We start from the raw sequence: 19,799 nt of genomic DNA, 5'->3' as shown, positions 1-19,799 counted from the left end.
ATACATGCTCATGATACATTCGGAATCGTACGATCGACTCTGCTTTTAGCAAAGATTTCTTACGAATATGGAAAGGATTTTGTCGCTTTTGTTTACAAGAAAAAAAGTATACGTAATTAAATCTATAAGACAGTGTGGTCCGAAGACGAATATTAATGTTATGACAATCCCGTATGTTGAATAAAAGTAAGCTCTACAAGCATGCTCATTATTGCGTTAAAGAAGATCGTATCTTGTCATCCCTATTTGGTGTGCAGACTGTATTATATTTGAATACAGACATGTTTGCAAAATATATTTCATAATTATACACATGCTATTTTTATCAGTTGTGAATGACGATTTACTATGCTACCTACTTCAGACAGAGATGTGTAACACAAAATTAATGATGTGATGTTTGTGGACGTGGCAATTTGTAAATTGATTTGTGACTGAATACACACTGTGATAAACGTTTAGTTGTAAACGGGTTTATCACTATATCTATTTATCGGATACATGGGGTGCAAACACACGGCTAGAAATGAAAACAATTTAACATCGGGCTTTCTCTTGGTTCTTCTCATGATACATATATCCTGCTGCTCTGGAGGACATGCCTTGGGTATAAATTGTTAGCAGAGACATAAAGACGCCGGACTGACCGTGAGTTAATGAGAAAAAGCGTTGAGAAAGTTTTTGGTTGAAAATGTAAACATGAAGGATCCAATCCCGAGAGTTTACTTTTTTAACTAAAACGTCGGAGAAATGTTTTTAATGTTATATAAATAAAAGTAACAAAACCCTTTCCATATTCATAAGATTGTAGATTCCGATAAGATATCGAGAATGTGTTTATGAATCACTGTGATGATAGGAATCACAGTCATGATACCAGGTACTTTACGTGTATAGGTGAGCGTATCCTGTCCCATCGGTGACATCCGCCATAAACACATGCAAAGGAAAGTCAACTGTTCATCTGAAATATCCTAAATCAACAAATTCGGAATTTAATATTCGTTTTCGGAAAGAATGTGATTCGAATTTATAATCGGTTGCGCCAATTGTCATGAAACCGGATTACCGAGGGTGTCAGCCAGTCTTCAGTAACAGACATATAGACGTGAGAAAGTTAGAGAGAAAGATGTTTTAATTCGTTTGTTTGAAAAGTAGGGATCGTTGTGGCGAGTAATATAATGTTCTGGCAATGAAGTTGTACAATTTTCCTGGGGATGGTTGACACTTGATGTCGTAGTGTTCCGTGTATCTTTTGACAATTCAGCTTTCCATATATTTATCATCTCAAACTTTGATAGCTCAACTATTTAACTGATGATTTCAATGATCTAGTTGCACAAGAATCTGAAGTTAATGGTTCGTTATTTTTGTGCAAGTACAAAAATTGCCACTAAATGAGTGGACAAGGTTTTATACATCTGTTATGTCATGTTCACATAATGGCCCTCACCTTATTCAACCTGTATAAATGTCTACGAATAAATCGTCAATGTACATTTCAGGCCACAGAAGCAAGACTATCAGGATCTACATATACAAAAGGACCAATGATCACCAGGAAGCAGGTTAAGTACATGTATCTATGAACCTGCATCGACGGCTATCCAATATGGTCATGTATAAAATTTAAAATACAACTAATTTGGATGGTTCAAAATAAAACAAGTCATGTCAAAGTAGAAGTGTAGGTTTATGGAGCAAGCAACTATGTTCAGTGTTCTCGACCCGAAATAATTGAATCAGTATTCGTGCTGTCGTCAAACAGTTTTTTCGGTTTCTTCCTTACCCTTCCTACAACCAGGTGAATAACTCTTTTATGGATAACAACTTTTCAGAGAATGCAATTGTTGGTTTAGAGGTCAATTGTAAAAAGGTAGTAAGTGTAAGGAAAACTATATATATTGTGATGGCGTTTCCTGCTGCTAAGGTGAGGTGAGGTGAAGCAGGGTTTAACGTCGCGTTCAAGATAATTCTTGCTTCTAAAATGGCACATGATAAGTAATTGTATCTCCATATTTTCCACAATCACATTTTTTTGGGACAAACGTCGCCCCGGTAATGTTTCTATGTTTGTGAGGATCATACCCGAGCTCGTGGGTTTTCACCAAATTGGTAAACGTCTGAGACTTGCTTCACTTTGGGCTTTCCATGAAGGTGACACGCTGTCATTATATAACTGGTTTACTGTTAAAAGCGTCGTTAAACCCAAATCACCAAATCATTCTTTGACACACGTATGATTTGATTACTATAAATAGAAACAAAACTGCTTATTGGATTCAGATTTATTTCTGACTGTACAGGACAATAGCAAGTCTACGCTTCTTCGCCTTCTCCTTCTTCCTCGTCAAACTCTCCTTCCTCCTCGGCTGTGGCGTCCTGGTACTGTTGGTACTCGGACACCAAATCGTTCATATTAGATTCGGCCTCAGTGAACTCCATCTCATCCATACCCTCGCCAGTGTACCAGTGAAGGAAAGCCTTGCGACGGAACATGGCTGTGAATTGCTCGGAGATACGTTTGAAGATCTCCTGGATGGCTGTGCTGTTACCAATGAAGGTAGACGACATCTTGAGACCACGTGGCGGGATGTCACAGACAGCAGTTTTAACGTTGTTGGGGATCCATTCGACAAAGTAGCTGCTGTTTTTGTTTTGGACGTTCAGCATCTGTTCATCAACCTCCTTCATGGACATGCGACCTCGGAACATGGTGGCTACGGTCAGGTAGCGGCCGTGACGGGGATCACAGGCAGCCATCATGTTCTTGGCATCGAACATCTGCTGAGTGAGTTCGGGCACAGTCAGGGCACGGTACTGCTGGCTTCCTCTGGATGTGAGTGGAGCGAATCCGGGCATGAAGAAGTGGAGACGAGGGAAGGGGACCATGTTGACAGCCAATTTACGGAGATCAGCATTCAACTGTCCAGGGAATCGAAGACATGTTGTTACTCCTGACATGGTGGCGGACACCAGATGGTTAAGGTCACCGTAGGTGGGTGTGGTCAGCTTCAATGTCCTGAAGCAGATGTCGTAAAGGGCTTCGTTGTCAATACAGTAGGACTCGTCAGTGTTCTCAACGAGCTGATGTACAGACAATGTGGCGTTGTAAGGCTCAACAACTGTGTCCGACACCTGGAAAAACGAAAACATCACATTATTCAGATTAGTGCGTTATGGCATATAGGAAATTCGACAAAGAATAAATTGGCGTTTGTTTTTAGGTCTCAAACTGGGGTTTTAAAGCTACTCTTAACGATTTTACATTTTGGAAAGTGCCTTCAAATGTCTCCTATCAACATACCTTTGGTGATGGCACAACCGAGAAGGTGTTCATGATCCTGTCGGGGTACTCCTCCCTGATCTTGCTGATGAGGAGAGTGCCCATGCCAGATCCGGTGCCGCCACCCAGGGAGTGGGTCAGCTGGAAGCCTTGCAGACAGTCACAGCTCTCCGCCTCCTTCCGGACAACATCCAACACGGAGTCTACCAGCTCGGCGCCCTCTGTGTAGTGACCCTTGGCCCAGTTATTGCCAGCACCACTCTGACCGAAGACAAAGTTGTCTGGTCGAAAGATTTGACCGAAGGGACCGGATCGGACAGAGTCCATGGTTCCGGGCTCCAGGTCCACGAGAACAGCACGAGGAACATACTTGCCTCCTGGAAAATTTAGCTACATATTAGAAAATTTGTAACATATGCACAATATGTACACCGTGAACCTAATGCTCTCACTTCAGCGTAATTGCAGTGTAAATTGTCGACGATTACTTTATGTGTCGCCTTTCTGTCTCAGAGTAGACATAAACCATATAACAGAATTGAAAGGGATTGCCTCTTGTAAGAGGAACCCCTTATTCGCAATTTCAGTGAAATGTAGGTTATTGAGAAAATAAAACTTCAATACTGAAGAGGTACATGTAGTCCTGGCGATAATCATATGTGGTATGCGAAAAGATAATCTAGAAAAACCAAACCTGTAGCTTCATTGTAGTAGACGTTGATTCTCTCCAGTTGCAGGTCGGAGTCACCGTGGTAGGTACCGGTGGGGTCAATGCCATGCTCATCAGAGATCACCTCCCAGAACTGGAATTAAAGAATGCATTTTATATTATGTATATTTCCCTAAAATTTAACCTCATGTCGCAGAGAGCACAAACTTTCTGAAGCAAATGAATCCATTTGAAGAATCCGCTAAGTATGAATCTCGTTTTGTTGTAAATTAGACCTGATCAATGGTTAACTGCTCGGTTGATTAAAGGGAGATTGTTTGGTTTTATTTTACAATTAACATCCCAAGACTTGCATGAGGGGTTGATTTCTTGATTTCCACCGCCATTAGTTGTTAAGACAAAACAATAGCCGAGCATGTAGTAAATATCGATAACGATTGTATGAATCTTGTGTGTGTATTCTATTTGTCCTTTTGCTGGACTTTCATTTTATTGCATGCAGAAACAAAACAACATAGTATGATTTTTGTTCAGATATTACCTGTGTGTGTGTGTGTGTGTGTGTGTGTGTGTGTGTGTGTGTGTGTGTGTGTGTGTGTGTGTGTGTGTGTGTTTATGTGTGTGTACGTGTGTGTGTACGTGTGTGTGTTTTACATATTGGTATCTCTATCATTACTGCACGAATCAGGGAATGAATTCAATATCACATACCAATCTATTGCCCTCTATTACCAGGCGTTCGAACATCTGTTTTGATCACAGCCTCTCCTTTTCGTATTTTTTCGTATTTTCATGCTAGCTTGAAATGACATGTATCAAATATATTTTAATATTCAATACTTTAAGGGAATATTAATTACCTTAGCACCGATCTGGTTGCCACACTGGCCAGCTTGCATATGGACGATCTCACGCATATTGAATGTTGGAGGAAGGAAGGAGGCGGTAAATCCTTACTGCTGTAGAATACACGTTGGGCACTTGGGTTGTAACTGACCATACCTACACGGAGACTGTTTATATAACCCCGTCTGGTAATCTTGTTCCTGATTGGCTAGCTGTTGTCCTGCCCGTAACTACCAACATAGTCAATTGTTATCGTCATTTGTTAAGCCCCAGTTAAGCAGCATTGTGGTTATTCAATTAAAGCTATTATACTATGTTTCAGCGACCCTGATATCTCTCCCGATCTGTGTACATATTTTTCTCTTTTCATGTTCAAATTTCCTATTATTGTCAAACAAAGATGTACATCCGCAGGCTATGCATGTCATGCTCGACATATTTACATTTGGAAGCATTTTGTTATAAGCAAAATGTTACAGATATGATATGTTTGGCTTTGGCACATTTTAGGTGACCGTGAAAATCGGGAGTGCTGAAAACCTAGAAATCCAGTTTTAAGGTTGTTCTTACTATTGACAACATAATATACTTCGTGTTGTACTTTCAAATTGAAGTTAATCAATGATAGAAGAAGAACGTTGACTGATAAATGAATGTAATTTCCTTACCCTTTTACTGAGCACATATGTAATCGCAAATGTAATCTTTCCCTGAGTCAGGCAACAAACACTTACTTTTTATGCAAATTGTTTGAGTGACGGTTACAGGACATGCTTATCCTTTTCGTGAGCTCCTGGTTTCATCACACAGTTTCAATGAGCCATTCATATAGTTTTCACCGCTATTTTGCCTTTTACGCCCAATGGAATCTGTTTCGGCAGATAATTGACACTGGTTATTCTCTGACGGTGACGATTTTCATTTTTTTAAAAGGCCTGGTGTCATTGCTGGTGTTGCAGTCTTTCAAACATCAGCTTTGCTTGTGTGCTAGTTTTTGTTAAAATGTAGTGGATATTGCTGATTAGATAATATCTCATTGGTAATGAAATACTGTTGTTGGTGGAGTGAGTATGATTCTACGCCGCTGTTAGCAATATTCCAGAACTATCGCGACAGGGAGACCAGAAACGGGCTTCACGCATTGTGCCAATATTGGGAATCGAACCCGGGCCTTCGGCGTGACGAGCAAACGCTTTAAACACAAGGCTGCCCCACCGCCCCAAAACCGCTTGAACGTTGGATGTTAATTATGCATACTTCAGCACACTTACCTAATCCTTCATCGGTTATATCTAATTAGTTAGACATCCATCAATTAGCCAGCCAATTCTCGGACAGTGGGGATTAATGAAGACAATACCTACAGCTGCAATGGAACAGTCCTGATTTAAGTGGTCTACAAAGATAGGGACACCTGACTGTGCCCTCACCTACTGTTCTGGGTACAAGGGCAGTCAGTCATGGTAAATGGGGAGACAATAGGGTGATTAACTATTGTCTATTGCAGAATATTAGGTATACGTTTATTCAATTATTCCTATACACATTACAAATATACAGATAAACTACATGATAAAGTACATTCCAAGAAACATATTAAGATACATATCCATTTAACATCAATTATATGAATAATTATGGTTATTGATTTAATATATATTTAATGGTTAACACCTACATACATCTTCAAACAAAGTACGATATATATTCTGAAACATACATTCTGGAAATCAATTATATGACATGGTTGTAATTTACGGTTACCATCTCAATGATTTACCCGTACAACCATCTTTAAACACGTTTACAGGACAACAAAAGGGGATACAGCATCGGCATACCCAATTGGGGCTTTTCTGCTGGTCATAATGTCAATCTTTTCACTGACCATGCTTGTGTCGAGGTTGCGATATTTTCTTCTCTTTGGTGAACCTGCTTGAAATTCTCAGGATTAGACTGTTCCTTCCCGATGTCTACACACTTGTAGTTGTTGGGGTGGTTAGAACAGGCTTCCTCTCACTCCGAACTTTGGTTTTCACGTTAGGGGGAATTCTTGAATAACAATGTCCATGTCCAGTGTGGTTGTGTATATCACGATAAGTTGTGATTAAGCTGTTGGAAGCGTTGATTGTGTCCAGTGTACAGTGCTGTTTCGTCTGTTCTTGGTGCTAAATCTATGATCATTATAAACTTACTTCTACCCACCCTGGGAGTTAACAACAAACCGATCATTTACAGTGAATGTGTGATCGGTACAACAAATCAGTACACATGGCACACCTCCTAATCAACATGTGAATTTCATGTATGAATATCAGCTTAAAAGGGGGGCACGGGTGGCCCAGTCGTCTAAGGCGCCGTGATTCGCTTTGCAGAATTGCGTCCCTTGGGCACGCCAGAAACCTATGATTGTGAGTTCGAATCCCGGTTGGCCCCAATTATGTTTCCAGGTTTGTGAGCACCATACCCGTGCTCGTGGGTTTCATTGAAGTGGTAAACGTCTGAGACCTGCATCACTTCGGGCTTTCGTCCCACATTAAGATGACACGCGCGCCGTGATATAACTGGAATACTGTTAAAATCGGCGTTAAACCCAACTCACTCACTCAAGTGTTCATGTCCAAATCAATGAGACAGACTATAACAAAAACATGCAGTGAACTGTAGCTCTTAATCCAACCCAGGGGTGAGGGCACAGTGCGGTTAAACCACACAGAGGTGTATTTTTTCATGTTCTTCCAATTTCTGTATGCTTTGGTTATCTTCTCACCGCCAACATACAAGTATAGCAACACCCACTATATAAGGCCAGTCAGTCTATGCACGCCTGCATTGTCGGAGCCAATGCTGCTAAGGTGAGGTGAGATGAAGTGGGGTTTGCTGTCGGGTTCAAGATAATTCGTGCTTCTAAAGTGGAACGTGGTAAGTAAGTGTATCTTTTATATTTTACATTACACGTTTTCTTTGACAAACATCGCCCCGGTTATGTTTCTATGTTTGTCAGGACCATACCCGTGCTCGTGGCCATGGGTTTCACCAAATTGGTAAACGTCTGAGACCTGCATCACTTTGGGCTATTCAACACACATTAAGCTGATACGCCATGGTATAACTGCAATACTGTCCAAACAGATTCCGTTATATTGTCAGAACATTCAAAGCATACGAAATATTGTTTATGTTAAAATGTCTTTTCTTGCAGTAAGCACTGAGACATATAGAACTGGAAAATACGAAGATACAATGTACCTAAACACCCTTTACAAAAGTAAGTAGGAAAATATAAGTTATGTGTTCATATGCTGAAGCAGTGTTTGCTTTGTTTTTCTTGCCCTTACATTCTATAACATTTTATAACCATTGCCAAGGTTTATTCGCTCTTGAAAGCTGCTATGCTTAATTTCTAACCAATAATGTGTATTGACAAGACAGATTAAAGTTTAAGAAATTTCTGACTGTATTGAGGAAAGAATAGTTAATCTGATACCTGCATCAATTTGGCCTTTCCATCAAGGTTACATGATGTGATAAAATAACTTGAATACTGTTAAAAGAGTCGATAAACCCAAATCAATAACTCGTTTTGTGACACCAATATGAATTATTGAATATAAATATTATAGAAACAAAAATAATGATTGGATTCAGATTTATTTCTGACTGTACAGGACAATAGCAAGTCTATGCTTCTTCGGCTTCTCCTTCTTCCTCGTCAAACTCTCCCTCCTCCTCGGCTGTGGCGTCCTGGTACTGTTGGTACTCGGACACCAAATCGTTCATATTGGATTCGGCCTCAGTGAACTCCATCTCATCCATACCCTCGCCAGTGTACCAGTGAAGGAAAGCCTTGCGACGGAACATGGCTGTGAACTGCTCGGAGATACGTTTGAAGATCTCCTGAATAGCTGTGCTGTTACCAATGAAGGTGCCAGACATCTTGAGACCACGTGGTGGGATGTCACAAACGGCTGTTTTAACGTTGTTGGGGATCCATTCGACAAAGTAGCTGCTGTTTTTGTTTTGGACGTTCAGCATCTGTTCATCAACCTCCTTCATGGACATACGACCTCGGAACATGGCAGCAACGGTCAAATATCGTCCGTGACGGGGATCACAGGCAGACATCATGTTCTTGGCATCGAACATCTGCTGGGTGAGTTCGGGCACAGTCAGGGCACGGTACTGCTGGCTTCCTCTGGATGTGAGTGGAGCGAATCCGGGCATGAAGAAGTGGAGACGAGGGAAGGGTACCATGTTGACAGCCAATTTACGGAGATCAGCATTCAACTGTCCGGGGAATCGAAGACATGTTGTTACTCCAGACATGGTAGCGGACACTAGATGGTTGAGGTCACCATAGGTGGGTGTGGTCAGTTTCAATGTCCTGAAGCAGATGTCGTAGAGGGCTTCGTTGTCAATACAGTAGGACTCGTCAGTGTTCTCAACCAGCTGATGTATAGACAATGTGGCGTTGTATGGCTCAACAACTGTGTCCGACACCTGAAAAACGAAAATGTCACATCATTTAGGTTGGTTAGTTATGGCATATAGGAGACTCGAAAAAGAATGAATTGAATTTGTTTATAGGTAAAAATCTCAAACTGGTGATTTAAAGCTACACCTTTATAAACATACCTTTGGTGATGGCACAACGGAGAAGGTGTTCATTATCCTGTCGGGGTACTCCTCCCTGATCTTGCTGATGAGGAGGGTGCCCATGCCAGATCCGGTGCCGCCACCCAGGGAGTGGGTCAGCTGGAAGCCCTGCAGACAGTCACAGCTCTCCGCCTCCTTCCGGACAACATCCAACACGGAGTCTACCAGCTCGGCGCCCTCTGTGTAGTGACCCTTGGCCCAGTTGTTGCCAGCACCACTCTGACCGAAGACAAAGTTGTCTGGACGAAAGATTTGACCGAAGGGACCGGATCGAACAGAGTCCATTGTTCCGGGCTCCAGATCCACGAGAACAGCACGGGGAACATACTTGCCTCCTGAAACATTTAGCACCTTGGTTTTAGTTGTTGTTACATATGCATTATATGTACAGCCTGAATCGTATGCTTTCACTTTAGCTTACTTGTTGTGTAAATTGTCTAGAATAGCTTTAGGTTCGTCGCCTATTTGTCTCGGAGTAGACTTAAAACGCATAACATAATTGAAAGGGATTGCCTCTTCGAGGAGTGTTAGAGAGAAAACCGTCATTCTCAGAGTCTATTTCATTGAAATGTAGGTTATTAAGAAAATACAACTTCAACACTGAAGAGCGATCTGTAGTCATGGCGATACTCATTTGCGAAAAGAGTACTTTTAACAAAAACAAACCTGTGGCTTCATTGTAGTACACGTTGATTCTTTCCAGTTGCAGGTCGGAGTCACCGTGGTAGGTACCGGTGGGGTCAATGCCGTGCTCATCAGAGATCACCTCCCAGAACTGAAATTAAAGAATACAGTTTATATCATAAACGTTTGAAATATTTCCCCAAAAATTTAACGTCATCGCGAGGAATCTGCTAAGTATCTTATTTTTATTCATCTCGTTTTGTTGTAAATTGGACTTGATGGTTAACTGCTTTTATATTAAATGCAGTTTTGGTTATTTGTAAGTTAAATTGCCAAGGCTTGCATGAAGTGGTTGCTGTCTTCTTTTGTACTATCACTGTTTGTTGAGACAAGACAATGGCCGAGCATGTATTAAATATCTATTACGATTGTAAGCATCTTGTTTATGCATTTATTACTTTGATTTTGTCCTGTTACTGGCTTTTCATTTGTCCTATTCATAGTTTTTCATAAAATTTATGAGAAAATGACAGACGTCAAGTTCATTTTCATAGTCAATACTCTTACGGAATATTAATTTACCTTAGCACCGATCTGATTGCCGCACTGGCCAGCTTGCATATGGACGATCTCACGCATATTGAATGTTGGAGGAAGGCACTTGAGTTGTAACTGACCATAACTACACGAGAACTGTTTATATAACCCCATGTTGTAATCTTGTTCCTGATTGGCTGGCTGTTGCCCTGCCTGTAACTATCAACATAGTCAATTGTTATCGTCATTGGTTAAGCTCCGGTTAAGCAGCATTATGTTCATTCAATTGAAGCTATTATGATATGTTACTGCGACGCTGTACATATTTGTCGTCTCATTTGCTGTTCATATTTTTCTATAATGTACACCGGCAGGTTATGTATGTATTTCATATTCGACAGATTTAAATTGAGAAAAATTTTGGCACATTATATTTGTTTACAAGCCAGATATACATTACACAATCCAAAGGATAACACAAGTGCAGATAACCTAAAAATGTTTGACTGTATGTAAGATTTAATGTATGTAACATGTTCTTTTCAATCCTGTTCATGCATGCTACATCACAGTATACACAATGATTTAGATGTCAGTGTAATGAGTTTTTCAGGTTGATAAACATCACATACACACACGTATAACTAACCATATATACACATCTTACCATACATACACATGCATTTATAAATACATACATACATGCACGTACCCATACACAATCAATAGCCAAATATAAATATATATGTATATTAATATATCAGCTTCTTCCATCCGCCAAAGGGTCATTAACAATGATCAGGCGTTTTAGTTTTATTTGCTTTATTCATAGATACGTCGTCCCTGAAAATCAGAAATGCTGAAAACTTGACTCCGTTGACTAGTAGAAAAACTGTTTCAAATATATTTCGATTTCTGCTTTTAAAGTAAAATGAATCAATGATAGAAGTAGAACGTCATTCCTTATGAGATTTCCTTGCCGTTTTACTGAGCATATATGTAATCACAAACGTAATCTTTCCCATGCGTCAGGTAACAAACACATACTTTTTTGTCCCAACTGTTTGAGCTTTCAATTATCCATCCATATAATTTTCACCGCTATTTTGCTTTTTATGCCCAATAGAATCTGTTTTGGCAAATAATTGGGTCTGGTTATTATCTGGCTTTGATGTTTTTCATTATATTGAACGCCTGGTGTCATTGCTGGTGTTGCAGTGTTTCCAACATCAGCTTTGCTTGTGTGCTATCTTTTGTTAAAATGTAGTGGATCTTCCTCTCACTTCGAACTTTGGTTTTCAGCTCAGGGAGAAATTTTTGAATTACAATGTCCTTGTCATCTCCGGGATTGTTGATATATCACGAAAAGTTGTGATAAAAGTGTTGAATGTGTTGATTGTGGCCAACGTAAAGTGGTGTTTCGTCTGTTGCTGATTGTAAATACTTGATTGTTACGAACGATATTTTGTCCACCCTGGGAGTTAGCAACAAACCGAACATTTCCATGAACATTTGCCATTTTTTGTGTGATCGGTACAACAAATCTATACACATGGCACACTAACTGATCAACATATTAATTTCCTTTACGAAAATCATTTTGAAAGTGAATACGAATACATGATACCATTTAGAAAGTGGTCAAATGTAACAAATGTTATATTAGTGTGGGTTAGAATCCCGGATTTGACTCAACCCCAAAAGTACGAGAATCTGTATGTTACTAAGAAAGTGTTATCCGTAATATAACATGTGTTACGTCTTAAAAGTGTTCATCTATCAGGTATCCACATGGCCCAACACTAATTGGGCAGTGTTGATGCTTACTTCATCTGCACATGTCCACTAAAAAGCAAAAATGCAGCGAGCTGTAGCTCTTAATCCCATATAACAACACCCAGGGTGAGGGCACAGTGACATTAGCACACGGAGAGGTGTAGTTTTTCGCATTCTTCCAACTTGTATATGCTTGGGTTATCTTAAAGTTTAGGAACATTCACTCTATTGGGCCACTCAGTCTGTGTACACCACCATTGTCAGGGCCAATTATCAAGAACTGTGACACAAACTACGATTAACTGATCTGCCAATTGCTTGGATATCTTCCAACCAAAGGTAATATTCCCTATTAGTCATCACACTAATTATTAAATACCCGGTCGTCGGTATTGTCTGGACAATTACAGTGTTGATCACACATTATTCAATCACTGTGATGCACGTCTTCGTGGGGATCTGATCTCTGACAATTCTCAAGTGAAGGAATGTTGCCTTTGTTATTTTCTTTCCGTGGATACATAGATGATATCCCAGAATTTCGACTACTTCGCGACCTGTGCTGCGCCACCCGGAAGCGTATTTGTCCCTTTTATTGATAGAAAATGGTCGTATCATCACGTTGATCAACTAAAATGAAATACAGTTTGGTCTTGGAAAGAATTGTTGGCGTCCTAGAGGTCGCATCAGTAATGGTGACGAAGTTATGAAAAGTCCCTTGGAATTCTGTGATTTTTTTGTTTGCACTATTTTGACTAGAAACACAAAGTAATGATTTCCCCCGATTAGTGCTTATCATATCGTGTTAAAGTATATGTGTGAAAGTCAATGTGTAAACTGCCTAAATAGTTCATTTGTTTTAATAATAATCTTAGAAACCCGTCCATTAATGGTAAAATGATAACGAATGTAAAACCTTTTGATGGTTTGATTTCATCACCCAGAAAGCGAAAGTCCAGATATATTTATTTATTTATATATGCAAGACATTTCCGTCATTTGCTACGTTTTACTTCGAAGTTACACCTGTTATTGGATTTGAGGACTAGTCATGGCCCATATTAGCTGATATTTCAAAGTAGAACTATAGGTTTATGGAGAATGCAACTGCCAGTATTCGCGTTGTTGCCAAACAGTTTTTCGTCATATCGGAAGAATAAAACAGCCCATGGTCTAAAGAATCTTTTTTGAAAACAGTTTGACCATGTTCATGATATTTCGTATTCTCTTTGTTTTTACGCACGAGAACATGATAATTTTTTTTATGGATAACAACTTCTTATTGTTTCCAATGACGTTTCAGGGCTAGTAATTGTTCTTTCACCAAGTGAATAACTTTTTATGGATAATAACCTTTTAGAAAATGTAAATGTTCGTTTAGAGTTCATTTTTAAAAAAAATGATGAGGTGAGGTGAGGTGAAATTGGGTTTGGCGTCGCGTTCAAGATAATTCTTGTTTCTAGAGTGGCACATGGCAGGTAATTGTATCTTTAATATTTTCGATTAACATGTTTTCTTTGACAAACGTTGCCCCAGTTATGTTGTAACATTTGTCAGGTCCCTACCCGGGCTTGTGGGTTTCGCCAAATTGATAAACGTCTGAGCCCTCCATCACTTACGGTTTTCCGTTAAGGTGACACGTTGTGTTAATATAACTGGAATACTGTTAAAAGCGTCGTTAAACCCAAACAACTATATCTCACTTTTCGATACTCGTATGAATTGTTGAATATAAATAGAAACAAAACTGCTGATGGGATTCAGATTTATTTCTGACTGTACAGGACAATAGCAAGTCTATGCTTCTTCGGCTTCTCCTTCTTCCTCGTCAAACTCTCCCTCCTCCTCGGCTGTGGCGTCCTGGTACTGTTGGTACTCGGACACCAAATCGTTCATATTGGATTCGGCCTCAGTGAACTCCATCTCATCCATACCCTCGCCAGTGTACCAGTGAAGGAAAGCCTTGCGACGGAACATGGCTGTGAACTGCTCGGAGATACGTTTGAAGATCTCCTGAATAGCTGTGCTGTTACCAATGAAGGTGCCAGACATCTTGAGACCACGTGGTGGGATATCACAAACGGCTGTTTTAACGTTGTTGGGGATCCATTCGACAAAGTAGCTGCTGTTTTTGTTTTGGACGTTCAGCATCTGTTCATCAACCTCCTTCATGGACATGCGACCTCGGAACATGGCAGCAACGGTCAAATATCGTCCGTGACGGGGATCACAGGCAGACATCATGTTCTTGGCATCGAACATCTGCTGGGTGAGTTCGGGCACAGTCAGGGCACGGTACTGCTGGCTTCCTCTGGATGTGAGTGGAGCGAATCCGGGCATGAAGAAGTGGAGACGAGGAAAGGGTACCATGTTGACAGCCAATTTACGGAGATCAGCATTCAACTGTCCAGGGAATCGAAGACATGTTGTTACTCCGGACATGGTGGCGGACACTAGATGGTTGAGGTCACCGTAGGTGGGTGTGGTCAGCTTCAGAGTCCTGAAACAGATGTCGTAGAGGGCTTCGTTGTCAATACAGTAGGACTCGTCAGTGTTCTCAACCAGCTGATGTATAGACAATGTGGCGTTGTATGGCTCAACAACTGTGTCCGACACCTGAAAAACGAAAATGTCACATCATTTAGGTTGGTTTGTTATGGCATACAGGAGACTCGAAAAAGAATAAATTGACTTTGTTTATAGGTAAAAGTCTCAAACTGGTGTTTTAAAGCTACACCTAAAAATCATTTACATTTTGGAAAGACCCTTCATATGTGTTTTATCAACATACCTTTGGTGATGGCACAACGGAGAAGGTGTTCATGATCCTGTCGGGGTACTCCTCCCTGATCTTGCTGATGAGGAGGGTGCCCATGCCAGATCCGGTGCCGCCACCCAGGGAGTGGGTCAGCTGGAAGCCTTGCAGACAGTCACAGCTCTCCGCCTCCTTCCGGACAACATCCAACACGGAGTCTACCAGCTCGGCGCCCTCTGTGTAGTGACCCTTGGCCCAGTTGTTGCCAGCACCACTCTGACCGAAGACAAAGTTGTCTGGACGAAAGATTTGACCGAAGGGACCGGATCGAACAGAATCCATGGTACCTGGCTCCAGATCCACGAGAACAGCACGGGGAACATACTTGCCTCCTGAAACATTTAGCACCTTGGTTTTAGTTGTTGTTAGATTATGCATTATATGTACAGCCTGAATCGTATGCTTTCACTTTAGCTTACTTGTTGTGTAAATTGTCTAGAATAGCTTTAGGTTCGTCGCCTATTTGTCTCGAAGTAGACTTAAAATGCATAACATTATTGAAAGGGATTGCCTCTTCGAGGAGTATTAGAGAGAAAACCCTCATTCCTAGAGTCTATTTCATTGACATGTAGGTTATTAAGAAAATACAACTTCTACACTGAAAAGCAATCTGTAGTCATGGCGATACTCATTTGCGAAAAGAATACTTTTAACAAAAACAAACCTGTGGCTTCATTGTAGTAGACGTTGATTCTTTCCAGTTGCAGGTCGGAGTCACCGTGGTAGGTACCGGTGGGGTCAATGCCGTGCTCATCAGAGATCACCTCCCAGAACTGAAATTAAAGAATACAGTTTATATCATAAACGTTTGAAATATTTCCCCAAAAATTTAACGTCATCGCGAGGAATCTGCTAAGTATCTTATTTTTATTCATCTCGTTTTGTTGTAAATTGGACTTGATGGTTAACTGCTTTTATATTAAATGCAGTTTTGGTTATTTTTAAGTTAAATTGCCAAGGCTTGCATGAAGTGGTTGCTGTCTTCTTTTGTACTGTCACTGTTTGTTGAGACAAGACAATGGCCGAGCATGTATTAAATATCTATTACGATTGTAAGCATCTTGTTTATGCATTTATTACTTTGAGTTTGTCCTGTTACTGGCTTTTCATTTGTCCTATTCATAGTTTTTCATATAATTTATGCGGAAATGACAGACGTCAAGTTCATTTTCATAGTCAATACCCTTACGGAATATTAATTTACCTTAGCACCAATCTGATTGCCGCACTGGCCAGCTTGCATATGGACGATCTCACGCATATTGAATGTTGGAGGAAGGCACTTGAGTTGTAACTGACCATAACTGCACGGGGACTGTTTATATAACCCCCTGTTGTAATCTTGTTCCTGATTGGCTGGCTGTTGCCCTGCCTGTAACTACCAACATAGTCAATTGTTATCGTCATTGGTTAAGCTCCGGTTAAGCAGCATTATGTTCATTCAATTGAAGCTATTATGATATGTTACTGCGACGCTGTACATATTTGTCGTCTCATTTGCTGTTCATATTTTTCTATAATGTACACCGGCAGGTTATGTATGTATTTCATATTCGACAGATTTAAATTGAGAAACATTTTGTCACATTATATTTGTTTACAAGCCAGATATACATTACACAATCCAAAGGATAACACAAGTGCAGATAACCTAAAAATGTTTTATTGTATGTAAGATTTAATGTATGTAACATGTTCTTTTCAATCCTGTTCATGCATGTTACATCACAGTATACAAAATGGTTTAGATGTCAGTGTAATGAGTTTTTCAGGTTAATAAACATCACATACACACACGTATAACTAACCATACATACACATGCATTCATAAATACATACATACATGCACGTACCCATACACAATCAATAGCCAAATATAAATATATATGTATATTAATATATCAGCTACTTCCATCCGCCAAAGGGTCATTAACAATGATCAGGCGTTTTAGTTTTATTTGCTTTATTCATAGATACGTCGTCCCTGAAAATCAGAAATGCTGAAAACTTGACTCCGTTGACTAGTAGAAAAACTGTTTCAAATATATTTCGATTTCTGCTTTTAAAGTAAAATGAATCAATGATAGAAGTAGAACGTCATTCCTTATGAGATTTCCTTGCCGTTTTACTGAGCATATATGTAATCACAAACGTAATCTTTCCCATGCGTCAGGTAACAAACACATACTTTTTTGTCCCAACTGTTTGAGTTTTCAATTATCCATTCATTTAATTTTCACCGCTATTTTGCTTTTTATGCCCAATGGAATCTGTTTCGGCAGATAATTGGGTCTGGTTATTATCTGGCTTTGATTTTTTTCATTATATTGAACGCCTGGTGTCATTGCTGGTGTTGCAGTGTTTCCAACATCAGCTTTGCTTGTGTGCTATCTTTTGTTAAAATGTAGTGGATCTTCCTCTCACTTCGAACTTTGGTTTTCAGCTCAGGGAGAAATTTTTGAATTACAATGTCCTTGTCATCTCCGGGATTGTTGATATATCACGAAATGTTGTGATAAAAGTGTTGATTGTGGCCAACGTAAAGTGGTGTTTCGTCTGTTGCTGATTGTAAATACATGATTGTTACGAACGATATTTTGTCCACCCTGGGAGTTAGCAACAAACCGAACATTTCCATGTACATCTGCAAAGGATTAAGTGATCGGTACAACAAATCTATACACATCGCACACTAACTAATCAACATATGAATTTCCTTTATGAAAATCATCTTAAAAGTGAATACGAATACACAATGCCATTTAGAAAGTGGCCAAATGTAACAAATGTTATATTTGGGATAACACCTTCTTAGTAGAGTAGATTCTCGTACTGTTTGGGTTGAGTCCCATCCGGGATTCGAACGCACACTGACAGAGTAAGTCACCTAATCGCCAGCACACACAGTCAGCGATCTAACCCTGGCAGTGTGGGTTAGAATCCCGGATTTGACTCAACCCTAAACGTTCGAGAATCTGTACGTTACTAAGAAAGTAGTATCCCAAATATAACATGTGTTAAATCTTAAAAGTGTTCATCTCCCAGGTACCCAGATTAACCAACACTAAGTGTGCAGTACTGATGCTTACTTCATCTGCACATGTACATTGTACATGTCCGCAAAAAAACAAAAATGCAGCGAGCTGTAGCTCTTAATCCCATATAACAACACCCAGGGTGAGGGCACAGTGACATTAACACACGGAGAGGTGTAGTTTTCCGTGTTCTTCCAATTTGTATATGCTTGGGTTATCTTAAAGTTTAGCAACATTCACTCTATTGGGCCACTCAGTCTGTGTACACCACCATTGTCAGGGCCAATTATCAAGAACTGTGACACAAACTACGATTAACTGATCTGCCAATTGCTTGGATATCTTCCAACCAAAGGTAATATTCCCTATTAGTCATCACACTAATTATTAAATACCCGGTCGTCGGTATTGTCTGGACAATTACAGTGTTGATCACACATTATTCAATCACTGTGATGCACGTCTTCGTGGGGATCTGATCTCTGACAATTCTCAAGTGAAGGAATGTTGCCTTTGTTATTTTCTTTCCGTGGATACATAGATGATATCCCAGAATTTCGACTACTTCGCGACCTGTGCTGCGCCACCCGGAAGCGTATTTGTCCCTTTTATTGATAGAAAATGGTCGTATCATCACGTTGATCAACTAAAATGAAATACAGTTTGGTCTTGGAAAGAATTGTTGGCGTCCTAGAGGTCGCATCAGTAATGGTGACGAAGTTATGAAAAGTCCCTTGGAATTCTGTGATTTTTGTTTGCACTATTTTGACTAGAAACACAAAGTAATGATTTCCCCCGATTAGTGCTTATCATATCGTGTTAAAGTATATGTGTGAAAGTCAATGTGTAAACTGCCTAAATAGTTCATTTGTTTTAATAATAATCTTAGAAACCCGTCCATTAATGGTAAAATGATAACGAATGTAAAACCTTTTGATGGTTTGATTTCATCACCCAGAAAGCGAAAGTCAAGATATATTTATTTATTTATATATACACGACACACGTAGCAAATGTACTTTGAAGTTACACCTGTTATTGGATTTGAGGACTAGTCATGGCCCATATTAGCTGATATTTCAAAGTAGAACTATAGGTTTATGGAGAATGCAACTGCCAGTATTCGCGTTGTTGCCAAACAGTTTTTCGTCATATCGGAAGAATAAAACAGCCAATGGTCTAAAGAATCTTTTTTGAAAACAGTTTGACCATGTTCATGATATTTCGTATTCTCTTTGTTTTTACGCACGAGAACATGATAATTTTTTTTATGGATAACAACTTCTTATTGTTTCCAATGACGTTTCAGGGCTAGTAATTGTTCTTTCACCAAGTGAATAACTTTTTATGGATAATAACCTTTTAGAAAATGTAAATGTTCGTTTAGAGTTCATTTAAAAAAGAAATGATGAGGTGAGGTGAGGTGAGGTGAAATTGGGTTTGGCGTCGCGTTCAAGATAATTCTTGTTTCTAAATTGGCACATGGCAGGTAATTGTATCTTTAATATTTTCGATTAACATGTTTTCTTTGACAAACGTTGCCCCAGTTATGTT

At 39.8% G+C, this 19,799-nt stretch overlaps 3 protein-coding genes across 3 annotated transcripts; all 3 read right to left on the bottom strand.

Moving 5' to 3' along the window:
* Positions 1-2,319: 2,319 nt before the first annotated feature.
* LOC139458913 (tubulin beta chain-like) lies at positions 2,320-4,873 on the bottom strand. Its single transcript, XM_071240349.1, has 4 exons — positions 4,817-4,873; positions 3,981-4,089; positions 3,308-3,663; positions 2,320-3,138 (listed from the first exon to the last, which is right to left on the bottom strand). Exons 1-4 carry the CDS (start codon positions 4,871-4,873, stop codon positions 2,320-2,322), a joined length of 1,341 nt encoding a protein of 446 aa, XP_071096450.1.
* Positions 4,874-8,483: 3,610 nt separating this feature from the next.
* Positions 8,484-10,721, bottom strand: LOC139458912 (tubulin beta chain-like). Its single transcript, XM_071240348.1, has 4 exons — positions 10,665-10,721; positions 10,125-10,233; positions 9,438-9,793; positions 8,484-9,302 (listed from the first exon to the last, which is right to left on the bottom strand). The coding sequence occupies exons 1-4, from the start codon at positions 10,719-10,721 to the stop codon at positions 8,484-8,486; spliced, it is 1,341 nt and encodes a 446-aa protein (XP_071096449.1).
* A 3,471-nt stretch (positions 10,722-14,192) lies between these two features.
* LOC139458911 (tubulin beta chain-like) lies at positions 14,193-16,471 on the bottom strand. Its single transcript, XM_071240347.1, has 4 exons — positions 16,415-16,471; positions 15,875-15,983; positions 15,187-15,542; positions 14,193-15,011 (listed from the first exon to the last, which is right to left on the bottom strand). The coding sequence occupies exons 1-4, from the start codon at positions 16,469-16,471 to the stop codon at positions 14,193-14,195; spliced, it is 1,341 nt and encodes a 446-aa protein (XP_071096448.1).
* Positions 16,472-19,799: the final 3,328 nt, after the last annotated feature.

This window comes from Haliotis cracherodii, unplaced genomic scaffold, assembly GCF_022045235.1.
Source record: "Haliotis cracherodii isolate W230 unplaced genomic scaffold, xgHalCrac1.p SCAF_13, whole genome shotgun sequence".
Taxonomy (NCBI): Eukaryota; Metazoa; Mollusca; class Gastropoda; order Lepetellida; family Haliotidae; genus Haliotis; species Haliotis cracherodii.
Note: the sequence above shows the minus strand (reverse complement) of the source record. Positions and strands in the feature narration are given on the sequence as shown.

What these genes read in the sequence shown, in the direction of transcription:
- LOC139458911 (XM_071240347.1), bottom strand. Translation starts at nt 16,471, where the DNA reads ATGCGTGAGATCGTCCATATGCAAGCTGGCCAGTGCGGCAATCAGATT. An exon ending in GCAATCAGATTGGTGCTAAG is followed by an intron (nt 15,984 to 16,414) that starts GTAAATTAATAT and finishes CTTTAATTTCAG; the next exon opens with TTCTGGGAGGTGATCTCTGA. An exon ending in CCGTTGTGCCATCACCAAAG is followed by an intron (nt 15,012 to 15,186) that starts GTATGTTGATAA and finishes TTCGTTTTTCAG; the next exon opens with GTGTCGGACACAGTTGTTGA.
- LOC139458912 (XM_071240348.1), bottom strand. Translation starts at nt 10,721, where the DNA reads ATGCGTGAGATCGTCCATATGCAAGCTGGCCAGTGCGGCAATCAGATC. An exon ending in GCAATCAGATCGGTGCTAAG is followed by an intron (nt 10,234 to 10,664) that starts GTAAATTAATAT and finishes CTTTAATTTCAG; the next exon opens with TTCTGGGAGGTGATCTCTGA. An exon ending in CCGTTGTGCCATCACCAAAG is followed by an intron (nt 9,303 to 9,437) that starts GTATGTTTATAA and finishes TTCGTTTTTCAG; the next exon opens with GTGTCGGACACAGTTGTTGA.
- LOC139458913 (XM_071240349.1), bottom strand. Translation starts at nt 4,873, where the DNA reads ATGCGTGAGATCGTCCATATGCAAGCTGGCCAGTGTGGCAACCAGATC. An exon ending in CTACTACAATGAAGCTACAG is followed by an intron (nt 3,664 to 3,980) that starts GTTTGGTTTTTC and finishes TAAATTTTCCAG; the next exon opens with GAGGCAAGTATGTTCCTCGT. An exon ending in CGGTTGTGCCATCACCAAAG is followed by an intron (nt 3,139 to 3,307) that starts GTATGTTGATAG and finishes TCGTTTTTCCAG; the next exon opens with GTGTCGGACACAGTTGTTGA.